We start from the raw sequence: 23,045 nt of genomic DNA, 5'->3' as shown, positions 1-23,045 counted from the left end.
CTTCAACAACAAAGAAAGAGCATACCACAGGCAGTACCACCTTGGCCTTATTCCTGGAGGTGGTTCTCGCTTTATGAGCTGAACAGTGACTGTGACTTTGTAGTTTCACATGCTTTTCAACTCAGGCATCAACAACAGGCAACAAAGGCACTCACTTTAGGTTAACTTCCTGATGCAGAGGGAGCAGTTGATACTGTCCCTGAAACTTCCACTGCCAAAGGGTTTCGGTATTATAAATAAATTAAATTAATAAAGAATTTTATTAATAATTTACAAAACAGAATTTAGAAAAAGCCACAAGCAAAAATCAGTGCCCAGGGTCGGCACTGGGTGAACTTAGCTTTGGCCTCTATCACACCAGAGCTCCCCTGTTCACAATTTCCTTCTCTGCAGGGTCAGTTTATATACGGTTGCTTCGGCTGGACAGGGCATTGCCTCATACTTCCTTTGTCTTTTCAATTTCTTTTCCATATTCATGTAGTCTTTTCCTCACTGCCGGTCAGTTGAATAGATTTCAGTGTAGAGATGAATACTTGATTCGATTTCTGGGAACCCTGTATTGGGATTCACACCCGGGATGATGGAGGCTAGATCTGTATCAAGTGTTAATCGTTGAGTCGTTGTCAAGTTCATCTCCGGAGTGGGCTTATCTCTTCTCGGAGTCACCCTTCTTACTGTCGCAAATTTTGGTCCTTGAGTTTCGGGCAAGGGCGTTTACAATTCCTGAACATTTTTTTTTCTTTATTTCCAAGCCTGAGTGACTGTTACCGTATTTCTTCTAAAACGTGCATGTTTTACACCACCGATTACAAACACGAATTATTTAACATCATATATCACAAGACCGTTCCAACCCAAACCACTCCGCGATAATAACAAGGAAACTTCGCAGTCCTTTCAGTCACTTCTTGCACTATTTCCCGCCGACAAGCGATGTTCCGACGGCCTCCAGGCTGGGCAGATGCCTGCGCCCAGCGCGGCCGGAACCGCGGGCCCCGCCCGTGCCTTCGGTTTCGATTCCCGTCCAGCGCGGCCCAGAGGCGGTGCCGAGTCCCCGCCCCGCTCCTGCTCCGGTTCCCGCTCCCGCCCGCTGCTGCCGCAGTCCCGCCCGCGGTCCCGTCCCGCTCGGAGGGCACCATGTGCGACCCGGCCGTGTCCAGCTTCCTCACGCAGACGCTGTGCGCCCATGGCGGGCGGCTGGGGCTGCGGGAGCTGGAGGAGACCGTCGGGCTGCCGGCGCCGCAGCTGCAAGGCACGCTGCGGGCGGCGGGCCCCCGGCGGTTCCTGGTGTTGGAGGGCGGCCCGGCGGTGGTGGCCGTGACGGACGCCAGGGTCTGTGTCCTCAAGGAGTGCGGCGGCTGCGAGCGCCTGCACCTCTGCAAGCTGCACCTCATGGGCAGGTGCCACCTGGGGCCCAGGTGAGCGCGGGGCGCGGGCAGCCCGTGGGGACGGCCGGGGGCGCTCCCCAATCCCCTCATCCCCAAACCCCCTCATCCCCTCGAATCCTCTCATCCCCCCGACACCCCTCACAACCCCCCGAACTCCCTCGCGACCCCGCTCATGCCCCCCAGACTCCCCCAGATCCCCTCACATCCCGCCCGGGAGCGTCGGGAGGAGCGGGCAGTGTCCCCTCGAACAGCGGCGGGGAATCCTTGCTCCGGAACGACTCACGTCCTGCTGTGTCCGTAGGAGACGACGATTTGGGGTTTTTTGTTGTTGTGTCTTTACTTTTTTTGTTTGATTGTTTAAATCTGCTCATCTCCGCACTCGTCGCTCAGCCCCCCTCTCTGGCATCTGGGTGAAATAGTTTACACCTATTTCTCGGAAGGAAGAAGCGAAGTGCTGACATGCCCTCTAGTTTCGGTCCGGAGAGTTACAAAAATTGAGTTTTTCTGAAAGTCGCTGCTTGGTTTATAGCCCTTTCTTTGAGAGGCTCTGTTTGGTCACCCGGATACATCAGTCCGGGTTTCTGAACAGGGAGAGCTCGGCATGGGCAGCCTGGCAGCCTCGCTAGCCACAGGTGGCCAAAGGAGGTGCCTCATTTAAAAAAAACAGAAAGGAAACCAAAGGCAAATGCAGAAGAACAACGCAGCTTTGCCACTACAATTACTGATGGAAGAACTTTCTAGTTTAAGCCCCCAAGCCCCAGGTCTGAAGCAGAAATGGATCACTAAGATCTGGATAGCGTGGAGAGGAAAAGCCATGTCTCTCTCTCATCATTAGGATGAAAAGATTTTCTTATTTTTTGTTACAATACAGACAATACAGTAAGCTCCTGTGGGGTTCGCTGTTGGGAATGCCTTGACATGTGTGCAGACACTCATGATGGATGACTTTGTGTGAATTAAAGTTTGCAATGAGGTGATTCCCTTCGTAATGATAAATCATTCTGTCCTTTCAATAACACTAAGTATTTAAAATCGTTTTGATATGCGGTAAAAATTAATAAAGCAAAGAGTATATCTTTCATGGGAGGGAGCTTGATCAAAATGAGAGTGCAGAAATTCTGCTAGGTGGACCACATAGATCAAGACAGAGACTATTTTTTAACTGATAAGGTAAAATCTAGCCTTGCTTCCAGGTCTCACATCCTTTTGTTTTAGAATCCCTGGAAAGAAAAATGTCTAGACAAGTTACTCGGGTCTTCTGTTTAGTGGAGTCATTATTTTAGTCCAGTTAATCCTGTTTTTAACTAATGTCTGGCAAGTGGCTTTTCACTGTTATTTTCCTTTTTCCTTATTAAACTCATCTGTGTAGTTATAATTGTATTTGTAGAGTGTTTCTTTGGCTTGGAAATACAGACTTAAGTGATGCAGATCACTGGGTGACTGCTGGTGGAGGCTCAAGCTGACTGTGGAGGAAAACTGGAGATGGCTCCCACCTCAGATACTCTGTACCTTACCTACCTTCATAGCCATTAATTGAGAGTGCCTACAGCATCCAATACCCTTGGAAGGTTGTTTCTCAGGACCAGAAACAGCATTTCTGTTTACTTTCTTACTTGCTTACAAAGAATGTGTCCAACAGGTAGCAGGGGTCAGGAGAAATATCTCCAGAAGGGTCTGTACAGAAGGATTGGATCAGACACTCCTTGAGGTAAAACTGTCATGAGGAGAGCTTCAGGAGTTAACTAAAGGCTGAAAGAGTAAAGGGACAGAACCTGGTAAATTAGCAGGTACTTTTACTGGTTGAGTATGTCTGATCTTAAGGCTGTATCAGATTATGGGCTGAAGATGAGCACATAAGAACTCTGTATTTTAGTGCATTGAATTAATGCACAGGCTGACTATGTGTGTCCTCTCTATTACTGATTTTGCAATACCATCTCAAATAGATGTAAAAAATCTGCAATCTCCCTCTCTAATTCATACTCATCAGACTTCTGGCTTTGTAAGTGGCAGCACTGACTTCATAATTGTAATTGCTTCCTTAATCAAAACTCATAAGTTAAACTTTTTAACCTGTTTTTTGCTAGAACTTCACAGGCACTGAAGATAACAAAACTGTTGTTTTCAGCTTCACTGTCGCTTTTGTTTTGTGCAGACTCTTGCATGTTTGTTTACTTGTGTTCCCTAGGACAACAACCTTTTATGTTCACAAAATGAAGGCTGTTGCCACTTCCGGCATTGTTGGTCTACGCCTTTAAACTCGATTTTCCCTTCAGCAGTTTAAATCATGTGACTGCACTTGGATCTTCCTGGAGGCAAAGAATGCGTGGGGTCTGGCTGCACTGAAGTTTAAAATGAGGAGAATAGGGTCACTCCATTTCACAGAAGAGTTCTGCTGTTTGCTCTGTTCTCTGGCTAATTACAGACACCATCTGAATGCTCACAGATACTCTCACCAAGGCACTTTTCTCTCATGGCTTTCCCCAAGTTGCACATTATCTGAGGTTCTTCTTTCAACCAACTTGACTAAAGGAGTAAACATTGATATTTCTTTTGACTAAAGGAGTAAACATTGATATTTGTCTGTATTTTCTTACAGCTCTTGTAAGTACTCGCATGACATCATGAATGCAGAGAACAAAAAAGTTCTAAAAAAATATGATTTGTCTGGCCTCAGTGAGAATGAACTGCAAGTCCTGCTTCTCCAAAACGATCCATTCTTCCTTCCTGATGTAAGTTGTGCTGATGTCTTAAGAGAAAGGTTTTTTTTCAGCAGGAACGGGAATGGCAATGTGAAACAACATCAGATCTGTGAAAGGGCTGTGTACTTAATTAAAAAACCACACCCACAGCAGTAGAACTGTTTAATAAGTACCCACAGACATGCATCTGGAGAAGGCTCTGTCATCTGTGATGTGTCAGGAGCAGACCTGCCCTCTGATAGCAGGGAGTGGGCAGCAAGGCTGCAGCCTGTCCTGTGTGCCACTTCTGTTATCCCATCAGGATGGCCATAAAGCTGCTCAAAACAAGCAAACAGAAATGTCAGCAACTTCACCAGGGTTTACAAAGGGTGAGATAAGCAAGAGAGAGTTGAAAGATCATAATAATTGTACATGCTCACAGGGTAAAAGGTATGACCAAACCCCAGTTTGTTGCTTCTTCTCTACGAGATGATGAAGACTAGAAGTGAGTGCCCCTTTCTTTATCCAGTCCATGTAGGCCTGCACACATTTTGGTGCCTGAGGATATAAGAGATGAGAAGAATCTGTGAGAAAATGACCAAAAAGTGACTGCAGTCAGTTTTGGGTCATATCTGGCTCTTCCAAAGTGCATGGAGTTTTTGTACGCTGACTTTCTACAAAGGAACCTTTGCCCAGTTTGTACTGGCAAACAATGAGTTTGAGTCCTCTCATTGATTTTGTTAAATTTGGGTGAACATTCCATTCTGGTTCAGCATGTGTGTATAAGGGCAATACTGGCTTCAAGGTATGGCTGTTTCAAAGTCAGTCATACCCTGTTCTGGCTGCAACTGCTCCTGGTTAAGAAATTACGAAAGTACTGCCCTTGTCTTTTGCAGGTTATAATATCCACATGCTTGTTGATGCAACAGTTGTATTGTTTCTTAGTTCCCTGCTGTGAAAGTGCTAGACTTTCACAAAATAGATTTTTTTTTTATTTTGTAGTGTTTTGGAGTATGTTTTGCTGGCAGACAGAAGGAGCATGGTGGTGATGAGCAAGGAGAATTACTAATAGTTCCCAGTAATGAGCAAATAGTAGCAACTATTCTTGCTTGGTATTACCCTTAAGCGCTTACTAGAAGTCTGTTCAGCCCTCATCCCTGGCAGGCATCATTAATTACCTATAATTAAGCACTTTTAACTCCTATTGTGCAGTAAAATAGCAAAACCAAGAGAAAACTGTGGTCAATGCAGTCCATTCATAAATCTGAGAGCTTGGAGGTGGGATGTAAAAGCCAATTTGGCTGTTTGCTCCTTAGAAATGCTGATTGGTTGTGTGTGTGAGGACATGGCATGTAGGAAGCTCTCAAGCAAGAGGACACTTTGGGTATTCTGTGACCTGAACTAGAGTTCAGAGTAAGAAAAACACAGCACCACGACGTGAGGGGTTTTCACACTTCCCCTTCTCTCTGGCTCTCCTGTTTGGTTTGTTTGTTGAGGGGGGCAGGGGGGTGTGCTGGTGTGTTCGTTTTGGTTTTTTGGCTGGGTTTGGGTTTTGGTTTTGTTTCTTGGCAGGTGCAAGGGCACAGTGTGCTTTCTTGATGTAGCTATGTAGTGGGTTCCCTGCTGTCACCATGCAGCCACTTGCTCTCTCCCACTCTGGTGGGATAGGGAGGAGAATTGGAAAAGAGGTAAAACTTGTAGGCTGAGATAAGGATACTAAAATAATTGAAATAGAATAAAATATACTAACAATAACTGTAATGAGAAGGAGAGTGAGATGTTAATAAAACCCCCGAGAAGCAAGTTTAATTCCCAGTACAGTTGCTCCCCACCCACTGACTGATGCCAACCCATCTTCCCTGAGCAGTGGTTGGTGGCTCCTGAGAAGAGGGATGTGGAGGGGACCTGTGAGAGTCCCAGTGTGATATTGGGGCTCTCTGCCAAATAGCTGTGTGTCCTCCTCAAAGAAGCTTTCTTGTTACAGGCTGCTCCAGAAGCAAAACTCTCACTGTGGTGCTTAGTGGTCAGTAGGAAGGAGCTTTTGGTCTGTGATTTGTTCTCTGGTCTGATTCTCTGTGTACCTCTTTTTTAGTGAATAGAGGAATAAAGAAGTGCATTGCTTTTTCCATGTGTACTCTAAAGCCCTCTTCTTACCATTTTATAAACTCAAATCTTCAATGCAGGATAGGCTTTACAAATAGGAAGTGCAAATTCAGTTTCAGCTCTATGAAATGATAACACATCTGACACAGTGTACATGTTTTTATGGAGATATTTGTTCTTTGTTGTTCATTATGCTGTAGGGTTTTTTAAAATAGAATAAGTGGAAACCACTCTGGTTTTATGCAACTATCTTGCATCCATTTTTGGCACTCCTGAGTTTGTTTGATTGGCTTTTTTTGAAAACAAAACATGCAGAACTTCAAAACTGAAAATGCATGAGTCAGCTTAAAATACCTCCTTCTCTGTGCAGTACATGTCTAGATTAAGGAAGTCAAGTAAACACATGCCTTTTAATCACCTTTTTTCTGCTGTTAAAGCTGCATGCCTGTAGGACAAAGAAAAACTTAATGTGCTTTTCCATTTCTTATTGTATCTCCCCACTTTTAGACCTGCCACTTTTACAACAAAAAAGGTTGTCACTGCACGCATCAAAGCAACTGCAACAAGCTTCATGTTTGTCGATTCTTTCTCCTGGGGAAATGTAAATTTCCTCAATGTGTAATGTCCCATAACCTCTTGGATAGCCATGGATTGAGGCTGTTGGAATCTGGAGGCATTGATGGGAAGATAGCTTCAAACTTCCAGGCTATATGTGACTACAAGCATCTCGAATTCAACAGGGAACAGAAGAAGGGGTATGGTAAGTTGCAAGAAACAGTGGTCTTAAACATGATTTTGAGTTAGATAGAGCTAGAAACTGTTCTTGCCTTACTTCCCAGCTAAACCCCATCATGCTTTTGGTGCTTTCAGTACACAACTATAGACCAAGACATGATAATTGGAAAAAACCAGCAGTTACAAGGAATAAAGAACTGAACAAAACTTTGCAAACAGTGGAATCCGTGCCGCACGTGCCACCTGCAAAAGGTAAATATCTAGACAATAGTGCCAACCATTTTCTTGTGAAATCAGCTTTGGTATTTCTCTTGCAATATATACACATTTTCCCCTCTCTGCTATTATGTGCTTGCAAGAGTGGAGTAAATCATGGCACAATCATGTGGGAGGAAGAACTGCATTTTTATCGCCTAAAATACTGCATTCAAAACAGCAATTGAGTGGCTGGCAATAACTGTGTCTAGCTAGGGTTTGTAGCTGTAACTGCACCTCTGTTGTATCACAGTGGAGTGCCAGTAGAAAATTATGCGTGTGATGGACAAAATCCTCCACAGAGATTGGGATATTGCCAGCCAGCTGAGCTCTTGGCCCAGCAGTGCTGTTCATTCACTCTTCCCTTACAGGTCCCAGTAGCACTGCACCTGCTCAGAGCCAACACCAGTTGCCAACAGGAGTGGAAGACAAAGATAAAGATAAAGGTATGGATTGTTTCCAACCCTCCAGTCTTGAGACTGGTGGTAGTTTTCACTGGGACTGGATTTCACACAGCCTGACAGCTCCCAGTGGTAGCTGAGTGCAGCTGATGTGCTGAAATCCATGGTGCCAGCAGAGCAGTGTTGGAATTTCTGCCCAGGCATTGTGCAGCACTCTGTACTGTCCTGGACACATTTTTACCATCCTAGGAAGGTGACAGAATTGTTTCTGTGCATGAAGCGTCTTTCCTTGCCTTCTTCTCTAGGCAATGAGAATGGCTTTGCCAGCAGAACTGTTGTCTCGACCTCCCTTCCCAGTAGCACTGCACCTGCTCAGAGCCAAGACCAGTTGCCAACAGCAATCGGAAATAAAGATAAAGGTATGGATTGTTTCCAGCCCTCCAGTCTTGAGTCTGGTGGTGGTTTCCATTGGGACTGGATTTCACAGCCTGACAGCTCCCAGTGGTAGCTGAGTGCAGCTGATGTGCTGAAATCCATGGTGCCAGCAGAGCAGTGTTGGAATTTCTGCCCAAGGACTGTGCAGCACTCTGTACTGTCCTGGACACATTTTTACCTTCCTAGGAAGGTGACAGAATTGTTTCTGTGCATGCAGTATCTTTCCTTGTCTTCTGTCTCTAGGCAATGAGAATGGCTTTGCCAGCAGAACTGTTGTCTCGACCTCCTTTCCCAGTAGCACTGCACCTGCTCAGAGCCAAGACCAGTTGCCAACAGGAGTGGGAAATAAAGATAAAGGTATGGATTGTTTCCAGCCCTCCAGTCTTGAGACTGGTGGTTGTCGTTGGGACTGGATTTCACAGCCTGACAGCTCCCAGTGGTAGCTGAGTGCAGCTGATGTGCTGAAATCCATGGTACCAGCAGGCCAGCAGAGCAGTGTTGGAATTTCTGCCCAGGCACTGTGCAGCACGCTGTATCTCAGGGTTGCTTTTCCCTGAGATCCACCTCAGGGTTGCTGTTCCCTGAGGTATGTAGGGTTTTCGAGCTTTTCTTGCCCGAAATGTCCAGAGCCAGAGAAGACAGAGTCTGCCAGTCCATGTTTCCAAGGTTGTTTATTCTTTCATTATCTCTCAGTTCTTTCCCAGCTCTGTAAGGCGTCCCCAGCAGTGCAGGATACGTGGCAGACTGGGCAGATCAGAGGGTCCTGGACCTTATGTATGGTCCCCTTGGCCCAACCACCGTCCACAACGTACTTTTTATTTACAAAATCTTACCAATACTTACTACCTGTGTTAACATGTCATTTCTACTCTAAACCAATCCTTGTGATACAACTCAGCAGAAAATGGAAGACGAGAACAAGAACAAGGAGGACAGGACCACTCCCCAGTTCCTCCATCTTGCTTCTTCAAACCCATATACTAAAAATCCTAGATTCTACATTTACAATCTGTGATTAACTAGCTACTACTTATTTTGAATTCTCTCGGCTTGTGATCCTTCATACAATGTGGGCATTCACTCCCATGGACAGGGATCAGAGGCAGTGTCCTACTGGGCTCTGTGTGAGGCTGGCTGACCCCCTTGTACAGATCCCAGACCCCTCTGTCCGGTCTCTAAACCCTCCAGGGTGACCAGAGGGATGTTCTGGACTCCAACACTGTACTGAACACATTTTTTTCCTTCCTAGGAAGGTGACAGAATTGTTTCTGTGTATGCAGTGTCTTTCCTTGTCTTCTGTTTCTAGGCAATGAGAATGGCTTTGCCAGCAGAACTGTTGTCTTCACCTCCCCTCCCAGTAGCGCCATACCTGCACAGAGACAACAGTTGCCAACAGGAATTGGAAATAAAGATAAAGGTATGGATTGTTTTCAGCCCTCCAGTCTTGAGTCGTGTGGTGGTTTTCATTGGGAACTGGATTTCACACAGCCTGACAGCTCCCAGTGGTAGCTGAGTGCAGCTGATGTGCTGAAATCCATGGTGCCAGCAGAGCAGTGTTGGAATTTCTGCCCAAGGACTGTGCAGCACTCTGTACGGTCCTGGACACATTTTTTTCCTTCCTAGGAAGGTGACAGAATGTTTCTGTGCATGCAGTGTTTTTCCTTGCCTTCTTCTCTAGGCAATGAGAATGGCTTTGCCAGCAGAACTGTTGTCTCGACCTCCCTTCCCAGTAGCACTGCACCTGCTCAGAGCCAAGACCAGTTGCCAACAGCAATCGGAAATAAAGGTAAAGGTATGGATTGTTTCCAACCCTCCAGTCTTGAGTCTGGTGGTAGTTTCCATTGGGACTGGATTTCACAGCCTGACAGCTCCCAGTGGTAGCTGAGTGCAGCTGATGTGCTGAAATCCATGGTGCCAGCAGAGCAGTGTTGGAATTTCTGCCCAAGGACTGTGCAGCACTCTGTACCGTCCTGGACGCATTTTTTTCCTTCCTAGGAAGGTGACAGAATTGTTTCTGTGCATGCAGTGTCTTTCCTCATCTTCTGTCTCTAGGCAATGAGAATGGCTTTGCCAGCAGAACTGTTGTCTCGACCTCCCCTCCCAGTAGCACTGCACCTGCTCAGAGCCAAGACCAGTTGCCAACAGGAGTGGGAAATAAAGATAAAGGTATGGATTGTTTCCAGCCCTCCAGTCTTGAGATGAGCTTATCTAAAGAGAGTTGACGTCACACAGGTGTTCTGGCTCAGTGAGCACCACTCAGCCATTTGCTCAATTCCCCCTGATCCCCAGGGAGAAAAGAAGGAATAAAGGCAAAAAAATTTAAGGGTCAAGATGGGGGAGGGAAAAATCCCACAAATAATAAGTGGAAGTGGAAAACCAAGCAACAGGAGTGATACAAAGACAGTCACTCACTACCTCCCACACACAGGCTGACACCTAGCTAGTTTCCTAGCAAAAGGTAGCCAACCCTCCTAAAATTCCCTCTTCTCCATTTTATTACTGAGCTTCTATGTTATATGATATGGAATATTTGGTGAGTTTGAATCCTTTGCCTACTTGTGTCCCCTCCCTAGCCATTGTTCACTCCTGATTCTGTTCACTCTGGGGGCAGGGTGAAAAACTGAGGCCTTGATGTATATCACTGTTCTGCAGAAACTGGGGCATGAGTGTGTTAACAGCATTGTTTTGGTGAAAAATAAAACAGCATCATATGGGTTGCTATGAAGAAGATCACATCTTATTGTAATCATGTCCAGTACAGTGACATTTCTAATGCAGCAAAGTGATGCAAAGTGCACTGGAAACAAAATACAAATGTTAACTTATAAAACATAGCAATTACAGTGCACAGTTTGATCACAATAATAATGGGATTCCCATTGTAGATCTCTATAATATATTCAGTCTCAATATATACTCACTGGGTGTCCCCAGTCCCTGGGGAAGTTGAAGCCAGCTGAAGCCTGTGGCTGTTTCCAAACTCTTTGGTTGTTTAGTTTTAATAGCTGTGCGTGGGGACGAGCCCTGTGTTCACTCCCCCCATGCTGGTCTGGCTGACTCAGAGAGAAACATTTCTACCCCAGTTAGTCTGACACTGCTGACACTGCCATTTATGCACCCTCTGGTCCTCTTGGAGACAAAGCTTCTTTGCAAGAACTGTGGTCAGTCACACCCTGTGTTCTGAGCTTCCTGGCACTGCCCTTACTCTTCCCCACTAAGTCTTCTTCCAGTGTCAAGGTTTATTGTTCAGTCACAAAGCCCTAACTTCTGTGTTGGGCTGTATGGGAGATAGATCCTGAAAGTGCTTGGCTTTGCTACTGCAGTCAGATCCTTGTTATTTCTGGTACCAAAGTACCAGAAGTACCAAATGCAGGATCTTTCTCTTGGAGCAAAAATGGACTGTGTTCTTCTTTGATGCAGGTAAAAAGAACAGTTCCTCTGACGAAGATTCAAAGGACAATAAAAAAGATAACTCTGATGAGATCTGTTTGTTCTATGTCTGGAAGTACTGCAAAAACAAGGGTAAGCTTTATGAGAAGTAATGTTGTTGTTGAAGAGGAAGGTTTTGGTGTCTTTCAAATATATTTGGCAGTATATATGTGTATAAATATATGTGTATCTTTTCTTGGTAAGACTGCAGAAACACACTCCCCTTCTGTTTTCAGCACTCTGTCTTCAATACTTATACCAAAGCCCAGGAGAGAAAGCCTCAAGGTGTAAAAGATGCAAGTTCTGTTGTTTTTTCCTGTCTTGCTCTCTGTGTTAATGATTGCAGAGTTCTTGACTGTGTCTGATTTCTTTACAGATAAATGCAAATCTGTTCATTACCATTTGCCATATAAATGGGAGATATATGATGGTTTGAACTGGCATGAACTTCCCTTGATGGAGGAAATTGAAAAGGCCTATTGTGACCCAAAGAACAGCAGGTGTAGTAATGCTGGGCTCTTTGCTTGGAGTATTGTAGGAAAAATTTGTGTTTTCTTCTTAAAGATGTCTGACTTCTCAGCCTCTGGTTACTGAGCCTCTCAGAAGCTGGGAGGATGTAAAAATGAGAATTTTTCCTTTTGAAAAAGCAAAGTAAGAGTGACTGCATGAAAATCCCACTCCAATTTTGTCTTCTAAAAATAACAAAACTATATCTTGCATTTAAAACTCTGTACAAGGTAAAAAGCCAGAGGAATGCAGAGTTTAAAATGCTAGTATTTCAGATCATTAATCAGTTTATTTACAGTAATGAAATCGGGCCTTTTGACAATATTTCAGAGCTGGTCCTTCTCTAGGGCTATTTCTTTCCTTTCCTTGAGTATCTGTAATAACAATAATAGTAGTCTATAATATGCCTAGAGACATTTTATGAAATGTCTTTTGGGTAAGCAGCCCATCTATTTTTTCTTCTTTTTATTTCTGTTTTAAGAGTGTGTTTTCCTTTTAACTCCTTTCTAAAAAGTCCCACTCAAAGCCACTTGGATTCATGGGGCACCCCAAGTCTAGCTTCACAAAATGGTATTTTAATTTTGGTCTATACCTCTTAAGGCACCAGATGATTTTGATTTGCAGTTTTCTGGAGATCACAAGCAATATTCCCAAGAATGCCATCAAATCTTCCTGCCTGGGAGTTCACTTTTCAAGCTCTTACTCGCAGGAGTAAGAGCCCAGGAGTTTGCAGAACTCAGAGCTGTGGTTGCTGTGATTGTATCCTTTGTAACCACTGACAAAGAACAAAGTTCATAGGATGCAGGTGTTTGCTGGCAAATTGAGTCACACACTTTGCACATTCTGCTTTTATCCTGAGAAAGACTGTAACCACACTTAGTTACCACAGAAGTTCCTTTTGCCACACTGTACTTGGAGACTGACATTGTCTGTAAAGCTGGCACTGCCACGTGTGATTGAGGTGGCATTTGGTGTCTCACAGGCCAGAGTTCACTTCTGAAGGTTGGAAATTGTTTTCAGAGCTGCCGTGTGCTGTGGGAAATCAATACTCTTATTTCAGATCTAGTTAAGTTTGGTCACTTTATATTAAAGAAAGTGGAACCAGCTTGAACTGGGTATTAGAGGATAAAATATGCACTGCTAACTACAATAAACCTGAATTTGTCCTTACAGCTTGCCAAGTACGAACATTGATTTCCAGAAAATGACCTGCTCTTCTTCTTTGGTTCGACGCCTCTCTACACCATCATCAGTCACAAAACCCACATTCCTCCTGACCACACAGTGGATTTGGTACTGGAAGAATAACCAAGACAAGTGGATTGAATATGGAGAACAGGTGAGTTCACACTCTGTGCTTTGAGTCACTTCTGCAGGAATATGTGGAGCCACTCTGCATCATTTCCCCTTTTCTCAACAGAATTAATTTAATGAATCCTTGTGCTTGAATTTTACAGCATTGGGTAAGGCAGTGAAGCTACATTTGTTCCTGACAGACATGATAAAATGCTGACAGGCTGAAGGGAAGAGAGCTCCCATTTGGAGTTGTCCGTGGCTCCTACAGAGATTTAACATACAGACACTGTCCTTAAGATTACATGGGAACTAGTTGCCTCTTTTCTAAGCATTGTCCTGCTTCCTTGGACATGCAAGGGTTGCTCTGCTCTCTCAGATCAAATGCTTTTTGCATGTATTTCCAAGTCCTCTGATGAGAAACTAATGTATCTGAACAATGGAGGAAATCACCTTCCCCCAAGGCAGATGGTTTACAGTACAGCAGCACAAATGGAAGAACCCAAAGGTGATCCAGGGACTTGGAAAAGTACACAGGGAAAGGTCTTGGACAGAGCACAGTTTAAAAGACTCAGAGCAACCTCAGAGTACTCAGCCTCAAGGAGTCACCCTGAGAGGTGTCCCAGGTCCAGGAGAGATCACAGCTGTGCAGCTGCTTCTTAGCAGGGAGAGCTTGCAAGGAGTTCTCTCAGGCTTTCCTTATCTGTGGAATGAAGTGGTTGGCTCACAGCTAAATCACAAGCAAAGTAAGAGGTAAGAGTGAGACTCCTTACACCTGCAACTTTTTGTTTCCTTGGGAAATTAGTTTTGGAAGAACCACCTGCTATTGCATTAATCACATCATCAGTGTTTGTTTTCAACTCACATGCATCAGTGCTCACCATGTCACCCTGTCCCTTTGTGGGTTTTCAGATAGCAGATTGCAGCTAGAACAGTTCTTGGCCTCGGCTTTTGTTTCCTTTGGAGCCTGAACCAAACTAACTCTGGTTTGCTAAGGAGCTGAGTGTACCCATCACACCTGGTGGCAGCTCAGCCAACCCCCCACCCCTGCCATGGGACTGGGCAGAGTGAGAAAACTCATGGGATGAGATAAAGACTAAAAGATAAAGTAAAATGTGCCCAAGCAAAGCAAAGCCAGGGATTCATTCCCCACTCCCCTTGGACAGGCAGGTGCTCAGCCATCCCAGGAAAGCTGGGCTCCATCACGGGTCACAGTGACTTGGGAAAACAAACACCTTCACTCCAAATATCCCCCCCTTCCTTCTCCCGCCTGCATACTGGAGTGACACCTTATGGTCCTGGATGTCCCTGTGGCCAGTTGGGGTCAGCTGTCCTGGATGTGAATCCTCCCAATGCCCCCCAGTCCTGTCACTGGTGGGGTGGGAGAGGAGCAGAAAAGGCCTTGGCTCTGTGCATGCCCTGCTCAGCAGTAACTAAAACATCCCTGTGTTATCAGCACTGTTCCAGCACAAATCCAAAACACAGCCACTGCCACCTGCCAGGAAGAAATTTAACTCTACCCCAGCCAGAACCAACACAACTTGTTACAGGAATTCAAATGGAATATATGTGTGTCCATCATTACTAATTATGTATTTGTGTTTATGTTACAAATATTCAGTACTCAGCCCCAGGCCACCATAGTTCTGGGTAGATTCCTTGTCATCCTGCTCTTAGCCTCCTCTTTCCCTCTACCCTAGCTAATTATCCAGGGTTTAGTCCTTCTCATTCTCTTTGTTTTTTTTCTTTTCTCCCCACAAAGGAAGAAGGGAGTAGCATGACCTCACCATCTTCTGCTATTATTGAGAATTTGTATCAAGCAGATCCATGTGCCGTTGTACCTTTTCAGACTGACCAACATCAATATGAGCTCAATTTTAAAGGTAATAATTTTAAAGGTTCTCATCTATAACTATGCAGTGCTTTATAGAGTCCTCCAAAGTCTCCCAGTTTTTAGAAGCTTTCCTTTGCTGACACCACCAGTTTGACTTACTGGAGGTGAGGTAGTGATGGCCCAGAGGAAACTCCTTACAAAAGTAACTTTCCCCTCTTATTCCTTGACACTCTTCACACTCACATCTGACCAGAAATATAAAGGTTCACAGTCTTCACATAAAGTCATAGTAAATCTTAAGTAAGTTAACTCTGGGGGTGATAAAAAATAGAAGTTAGGCATCTTGTGCTGCTGTAGCAATTTGTAAAGAGCATGAGTGTCTTGAGGGAGGGAGCAAGATAGGCACAGGTTCAATCACAGAGTTACAGGAAAGACAGGAAGCTTATACAGCCTTTGTGCAACTATGCCTCAGCAGGCAGAATTGACAGTGAATATGCAGTTTTTATTAAAGTATGACTGATAATGACAAGACGACCTCATCTTGTAGACTTATTAATGACTTTTCCTCCTCTTTTTTCTCCTCAAGAAATGATTCAGACAAACATTATTTTTAAAACTAGAAGACAAATCTGCAGGCGACCAAAATTTGTGTCTTCTGAAGAGGTGCAGAAAATCAAGACAAGGTCTGTGCTCTTTAAGTTGTTTTTCCATATTTTAGAAGTAATTATAAGGCAGAATGACTCCCAGTGCTGGCAGTAGTTGTACAAAGAACACAGGTACAGGCTGCTGGAGAAAGCCTGGGAGAAATCCATGGGATTGAGAACAGAAGCTGTATCACAAACTGCAGTCTTGGTGCACCACCTACTGCCTGGGGTACACCTTACTCCACATTTACTTAAAAAAGCAAGTGCAAGAAACCTGTGATGGTTGAGTGGCAGCATGCAGAGCCCAGCTTGTAGATTGAGGTTTTTTCCCCAGATTCTTTGTGGTTTATTTTGTTAATTTTTAAATACAGGAATTGGCCAAAGGGGATGCTTCAAATCTGAGTGTTTGGAGCAGTACAAGAATTACTAACTCTTCATTTTCTGTCTGTTTGCAAGCAGCCAGAGGGATCCTTCTTCTATTCCAAGTCAGACCTGTCCTAGTCACTGGGATGCATCTGCACTGCCTGACTTTGGATACAAGGTATCTCTCCCTGCCCCCTCCTTGTAATTCTCATGGAAAGGCACAGTTCAGAGCTTAACTTAATCAGCTGTAGCTGTGTAGATGCTAAAAAGGGACAGGAGTCATTTCTTGGGTGGGTGTGCTAAAGATCTAGGTGATCTCCCAAGGACTAATTAAACAGGTGCCAAATTGCCTTGAACTTCAACTGCATTTTAGACTTTCACCTACATATCAAAAACTCCAAACTCCAAACAACACCAAACCCAAAACTCACCAAATTCAAGACAGGAAGAGTAAGTAAGGATTGGAGATCCAGGAAAGGAAATCTCTATATCTTCCAGGACTGTCACATACATCACAGGTCTGAGCACAGACCTTGGGCTCAAGAAGTGGCAGAAATAAAGCTCTACAACCATAAAATAAAAATAACATTGCAATGATGTCTTCCACAAAACAAACCACAACCCCTGTCAGCCCAAAGTCTGTGCTCTTATTTGATCTACCAAGACAAAAATGTGTGGGTGTTTTTTAGATTACTAGGTCCTGCAGTCCTTCTGGAAGAGCAGCACAGTTTGTGGAAGTACTGCAGGACTCTAGAAAAAAAGCTTTTTCATGTTACACTTGCCCTTTGTGTAGTGTTTTTGACCCTTCTTGAGGAACAGAAACCTAAGAGGTTTTCCTTGTTGGCTGTGTCACTGAATCTTGTGATGCTGACCAGGTTGTGTTGGCACAGACACCCTGGGGGCTGTGGAACACCCGTCTGTGGCTGTGTCAGTGTCATGGGTGAAGTCAAGCACTTCACTTACAAGAGAGAATGAGCACTACATTGATATAAAATCACCATTTAACAAAATTTGATAGTGAAGGTGACAGTGGTTCAACAAGATTGGATGGCAAAGTACACTTGATTATTTACTGCGTAGAGGACAGGGTCGGACAAAACTGTTAGAGCCTCCTGTTGAGTCATGACTCTCATAAAGAAAAGATTAAATAATCATGAGAGTGTGTGGGAATCTGGCAGGCAGCCCATTTGAAGATTTGCCTGTGATATTTGGAGCTCAGTGGAAGTAACAAAGGAATATGCTGTTCCCTTGGCTTATCAGCATCTTAATTGACAAGAGTAAATATTTCCAAAGAATGCCAGAAAGGAAGGTAGCTCTGTTCTTTTTAGGTTTCTTGAGCTGTATGTACTTAACTGCTTCCCATAGTTGGTCTGTAAACTTGTCTGAATTTTAGTTGAGTACATTTATTGGGGTGTTTCTGGAGTCACTGGGGTGAGTGTGGGAGGCTTTGGAATGCATTGCAGATCCATAGTATCTTTTGGTTGTATATGTGAGGATATGTGAGTAGAAGGATCACCGTGTTCCCCAGAGCTCAGTTTGCTTGCTGAGTTGGCACCTAAGAAAACATCTGTTAATTTATGAGTGCCTTTCACAGAAAAGGAAAAGTGACACTGCCCATGATACCTGTTGTCCCTAAAAGTGAAAGCCTGGGCTAGATTAAATCTTTCTGTGGGACCCTAAGCTTGTTTTTTTGCAGTAGGTAATATTGGGAGTGGCTGGGATTCTGCATGCTTGTGGTGACCATTGTAAGAGCTGACAGCTACAACTCGATGAACTGCCTTCTCTTCAGACATTGACAAATAATCCTGGCAAAATCTGCTGCGCTGGAAGTGATCCATTTTAAAAAGGAACCTGTGAGATAGGCAGAAAGTCATCTTGGCTTAAAATGAGAAACTGTGTCTTGGTAACATTGCTTATTTTTTGAGTATTGCCGTGTCTTAATCTGTAAGTCCTTGAGAATAGTTCTGTTGAAAGAAGTGTATAAAATGCACAGTGGAAGTTGGTAACACTGATTGGAAAGTTGGTGTGAATTTCTCCTGTCTTTGCTTTAACAAAGTGGAAATAGTAGCTGTTAAATGTTTTAAAGGAAAAAAAAAATTGCTTCTATCTTGAAACTTCATGTTGGGTTTAAAATTGTCTCTTTAATGTACAACTGAGAAAAGTGTGCAGTGGATGTGTGATTTCCTGTCAGTTTTGTGTGGTTGATGTGCTGATGAATCCTGGCTACATGCAGGCCAAGGATTGCTGCACTGTACCAGGCACAGGATGCCATGTGAAGAGTGTCTGCATTTTATAGAGGTCACTTCTGGTGGGGTCACTGCCACCAGTACCAGCCCTGCCCCTCCCAAAGCCCCAGTGAGGCAAAGCTCAGGGTGTGTCACAGAGTCCTGCCCCTGTGCAGTCACACACCTGTGGGAACTGCTGCCAGAGCAGTGGCTCCTTCTCTGCCTTGGGAACTCTGCTCCTTGATAACAGAGTAGCAAATGCTCACACTCAGTGTGATTTTCCTTTCCAGGTCTGAAGGTGAAAAATGCTGAAGAAGTTGTGTAGTTTTGCCATATCAGCCTTCAACACCACCTTCAATGTGGTGCTTGACCTTTTATTAGCACTAGAAGCATCTTTGGGGAAATAAGGACAAAACCCACAAAGTTTTCATGGAAAGGAGAACAGCTTTGTTGTCTGGAGGCCATCATATGATAAAATAATGGCAGTACCTTTCTTGCAGGATTAGGCCTTGTGTAACATGGCTAACCCTCTGTTTTACCTAGAAAGGTTACAGTTCCTCGGGAAGAGATCACAGAATCATTGAATGTGCTGAGGTGGAAGGGACCCTTTGGGATCATCGAGTCCAACACCAGGCCCTGCACAGGACACCCCACAAATCACACCGTGGGCCTGAGAGATGCAGCAGAGCAAAAGCACATTTGTAGTTTAAGTGGGAATTGTTCATGTATAAATAAATTTGCAGATGACACCAAGCTGGACACTGCAGGTGACACACCTGAAGGACAGGGCCATCCAAAGGGATGTGGACAAACTCAGAAGGGGTCCATGGGAATCCCATGAGGTTCAACAAGTACTGGTGCTGCACCTGGGCCAGGACAACACCTGGGATCAGTCCAGACTGGGATAAGCAGATGGAGCTGATGCCTTGGGAAGGCTGGCCTGGAACAGAGATTAGACAGAGCTAAGAGAATAAAGTAGGTATTTATTAAAAGGCCTTCAAGGATACACCTTGGGCAGTACAAGAGCCTGGCTGGGGCTACACCCAGGATGGACCCAATATGGTCACAATGAATGACTAGTCATTGGTCTCACACTTTTATGTTTTGGTCAATTTGCATATTGGGTTAATTGTCCAATTACAGCTTCCAATTATGAAATCCCATCCCTCTTGTTCCTCCCTTCAGTCCACTGTTGTTTATGCTTTTGGGCCTGAAAACTTGTGATCATTGTCCTTGGTCTCAAGCTGGAAAAGGATTTGTTTTGTCTACCTACTCTGAAGACAGCTTACTGGCACTTAATGTGAGGCTCAGAACTGCACCCCTAGGCAGCACAAAATCTGAAAAACATGAAAGCTGAAACTTGGGGCATCAGAGCAATCATGGGAGAAGGACTTGGGGATGCTGGTGGTGAGAGCTGGACATGCCCTGCCTCTGAACCCCCCTTGTGCTGAGCTGATGATTTACAAGGGCCTGGAGTGACAGGACAAGGGGGAGTGGCTTCAAACTGTCAGAGAGTAGGTTTAGACAGGGTATTAGGAAAATATTCATCCCTGTGAGGCTGGTGAGGCCCTGGCACAGGTTGCTCAGAGAAGCTGTGGCTGCCTCATCCCTGGAAGTGTCCAAGCCACGTTGGATGGGGCTTGGAGCAACCTGGGATAGTGGAAGGTGTCCCTGCCCATGGCAGGGGGATGGAACTGGTTGAGCTTTAAGGTCCCTTCCAACCCAAACCATTATGTGATTCTAAATAAAAGATGTAGTACTGAAATAAGTGATATGATTTTCATCACCTGATGGTGAGAAGCTTGAGCTGTGCTGTCACAGACTGTGCAGACAATCCGTACTTGTACATCCTGATTGTTTTATGTGTTGTGCTGCAAAGCTTTGGAAAATGCTCCTGTATTATTGAGACACTGGAAATTTCACTCACCTTTTTAAAGGCTTTTAAATAAATTCAAAAGAAATAGTTCTTTCTTGTGCAGCTGATTGTATTCTTAATCTTTAAAATACTTCCCTGTAAGTGATCTCCTCATCAGTAAGTATGTAAATGTAGCTGTGAAACACAAGTTTTATCCTATTTTATTTTCTCTCTAAGCTCAGCCTTCTAAAACAGGGAAGTTTTGCCTGGCAGGGTAAGATGTTAGGTTTCCTTGTTACCTTTTAGGATGGCCACAGCTTTCCTGCTTAAAACACTTTGGAATGTGGGGTGTTGGGATCTCACTGTCATCTTGAGTCCCCACTTGGCTTAAGTTGTGGTAAAGTGGAAAGTATTACCAGGTGACATCACCCTGCCAGCAGATTTTGCAGTTTATGGAGATAAATGTTGATTCTAGAAGATTAAAGACATGAGTTACTTTGGAGAGAAGATGGAAAATTTATGCATGACATAAGCAAACAGAAAAGCTCAATGTTTTTATGTTTTACATTAAATTCTCTTTGGGAAAAATGAGCATTTCTTAATGGATTTTTTAACACAAAATGTACAGATAAATAAATAAAAGGATAATGGCTAAATAGACTTTGTTTCCATTGGGAAAGGAGATGTATTTGTTTAAGCAGGTATTTGGTGTCACATTTATTTAGAAATGTAGGGTTTTTTTCTCAAGTCCATATCTGAATGAAGCATTCCAAGTTCTGACTTTGAAAATGCCAGGAGGAAGTTTGTGTTTTGTTTCATCTTTAATAGCTGAAGCTCCCATAAAGGTCTAGTTACAAGTGATGCTGTTATCTAACATCTTTTGATTTTAATCATCTTTAGATATAAAACTGACACTATCTGGAATAATCTGTCACATTTTCTTTTTGCAATTTCTGTTCCATTGAGATTTAAAATTGCAGGTGTCAACTCTTGGAGATGATAAATCCTTCCTGAAGAAAGGTGAGGTGACCTTGCAAAGCAGGAGTGATATGATTTACTTGGTGTTTGGTTATTCACACAGTCATGATCTAAAGCATTTATTTACCCTTCATAAGCATAGTTTGGGGACTCTTCTGAAAGTGCATCTGCTGGAATTAGGCTTCTGCATGTTCCAAGCTCACTGCAGCCTCATGCCTTGTTTTGCTTTGGTTTGTGTTTTATAGGCAGTGGTGATCAGCAGTGAGACCTCTGAATACAATGGAATAAAGCAGCTGTTTCATCAGACTATGAAAAATTACAGCATCCTTAAAATACAGAGGATTCAGAATCCATCCCTCTGGAAGGTGTTTCAGTGGTTAGTACTTGTTTCCCTGTCCTTATGAGGAGACAGTCTCCAAGAACAGGTTGTCCTGTATGCACTTCCTAGCAAAGAAAGGAGGTTGCCACTTGTGCATTAACAGATTGGTATTTCATTATTAGCAGTTTCAGGAGTGAGATGTGTCTGAGGCCTTCCACAGAATGCCATGCTCTGTGGGGAGGTTCCCTTTGCTTGGCTCCTTGGGAGAGGGGGAGAGAGCATGGAGAGAAAGACATGCATGGTGCAAAAGTGGGATGAGGATCCCCACAGGCATGTGGGACAGATTGTCTTGGGGATGGAGCAATGACTGCCTGCTGCACACATGCTCTGTTACAAATCTTTACCCATTAGAGTATATGAAATGTTAAAAAGAGTGAAATCTGCTTGGGCCTTTTTGTTCCAGTCAGATTTATGTAAGGTGCTTTTGCTGAACAAAGTCAGTATTCACTGAGAAAGAATCCTTGTGTTTTAAGTTGATGATCTCCGAGTTCCAGAGCGCCTTTCTGGTTTTCAACACTTCTATCAGTGGTACTGAACTCCAGGCATTTAGGCCAAGCTGGATACCAGCAGATTAGAGCTGGGGCTCAACCATGTTCAAGTTAGTTTGATGTAAGATTCTTGTTGCTCAAAACAGTTGTCTGGTTTAAAACAAAAGAATGGAATGGATGTATGGAATAGTAATGGGATAGAAAAATACTGCTCAAATAAATGCTTTCACCTGCAAAATGACTGAACCCAGAAAGTTATCAGCTACTGATTTCATAAAACCTTTTCATCTACCAAAACATAAGAGGCTTCAAAACATGTAATAGAGCATAATTTTTATCCTCCTCCAATGAAGTAATTAAGCTAAGCAAGCAGAGTTTATCATTGCCAAGTGTAGAGGATGACGGAGTAACTTGGGTTGGAAGAGACCCTGAAGTTCATCCAATCTGCCATGGGCAGGGACATCTTCCACTACACCAGGCTGCTCCTAGCCCTGTCCAACCTGGCCTGGAATACTTTGAGGGATGGGGTAGCCACAGCTTCTCTGGGCACCCTGTGCCAGGGCCTCCCCACCCTCACAGTAAGTTCTCAATGAACAAGTTTCAGTCTGTTGCTCTTAACTTTTCATTTACTAATTTACAAGCGGAAAGGATTCTCCCTTCCCCCTGGTTCTGCTTAATTTTTGAGCTGAGGACTTTCTGAAGAATAACAGTGTCTTGTCCACTTCAGCAGCTTCTAAAAACCTGAGAGGTGTCTGGATGCTGTGGAATAATGATGGGAAATACGAGTTGAGCCTTTTGTGATTTCTCTTTTGACCCTGTTCATAGCTCAGTCTGACTCTGGCCTCGGCCAGTGAGGTGAGCAGTGGGCAAAGCAGGCTGGGTTTGTGTCCTGGCCCCATCTCCTGTGCAGCACTGACCTCTCTCAGGAGCTGGGGCTGTGATACAGAGCACAAGCTGCCTCCAGCTTTGAGGCACTGTGGAAGCACAGAGCCTCTGTGGTTAGTGCTGCCTCCACTCCATTGAGAGCTTGGGTGGGAAGGGACAAGAGACCT

At 44.2% G+C, this 23,045-nt stretch overlaps 1 protein-coding gene across 11 annotated transcripts in view; it reads left to right on the top strand.

The window, feature by feature from the left end:
- Positions 1 to 327: 327 nt before the first annotated feature.
- LOC134549590 (zinc finger CCCH-type antiviral protein 1-like) overlaps positions 328 to 23,045 on the top strand; it is a 25,594-nt gene continuing 2,876 nt past the window's right edge. Inside the window, exons 1-17 of one of the 11 annotated variants that reach the window (XM_063395312.1) lie at positions 328 to 1,418; positions 3,988 to 4,120; positions 6,680 to 6,932; positions 7,043 to 7,159; positions 7,534 to 7,608; positions 7,869 to 7,982; positions 8,242 to 8,355; positions 9,305 to 9,415; positions 9,677 to 9,790; positions 10,051 to 10,164; positions 11,419 to 11,520; positions 11,804 to 11,927; positions 13,108 to 13,273; positions 14,990 to 15,110; positions 15,648 to 15,744; positions 16,162 to 16,246; positions 17,768 to 21,365. In XM_063395312.1, coding sequence (XP_063251382.1) covers positions 934 to 1,418; positions 3,988 to 4,120; positions 6,680 to 6,932; positions 7,043 to 7,159; positions 7,534 to 7,608; positions 7,869 to 7,982; positions 8,242 to 8,355; positions 9,305 to 9,415; positions 9,677 to 9,790; positions 10,051 to 10,164; positions 11,419 to 11,520; positions 11,804 to 11,927; positions 13,108 to 13,273; positions 14,990 to 15,110; positions 15,648 to 15,744; positions 16,162 to 16,246; positions 17,768 to 17,824 — 2,382 coding nt within the window. In that variant the 5' untranslated portion in view covers positions 328 to 933 and the 3' untranslated portion in view covers positions 17,825 to 21,365. The other 10 variants (XM_063395313.1, XM_063395314.1, XM_063395316.1 and 7 more) reach the window with 10 other exon arrangements.

The sequence above is a fragment of the Prinia subflava genome, chromosome 4 (assembly GCF_021018805.1).
Source record: "Prinia subflava isolate CZ2003 ecotype Zambia chromosome 4, Cam_Psub_1.2, whole genome shotgun sequence".
In the NCBI taxonomy this organism is placed as follows: domain Eukaryota; kingdom Metazoa; phylum Chordata; class Aves; order Passeriformes; family Cisticolidae; genus Prinia; species Prinia subflava.
This window is presented reverse-complemented; position numbering and strand designations above follow the sequence as displayed.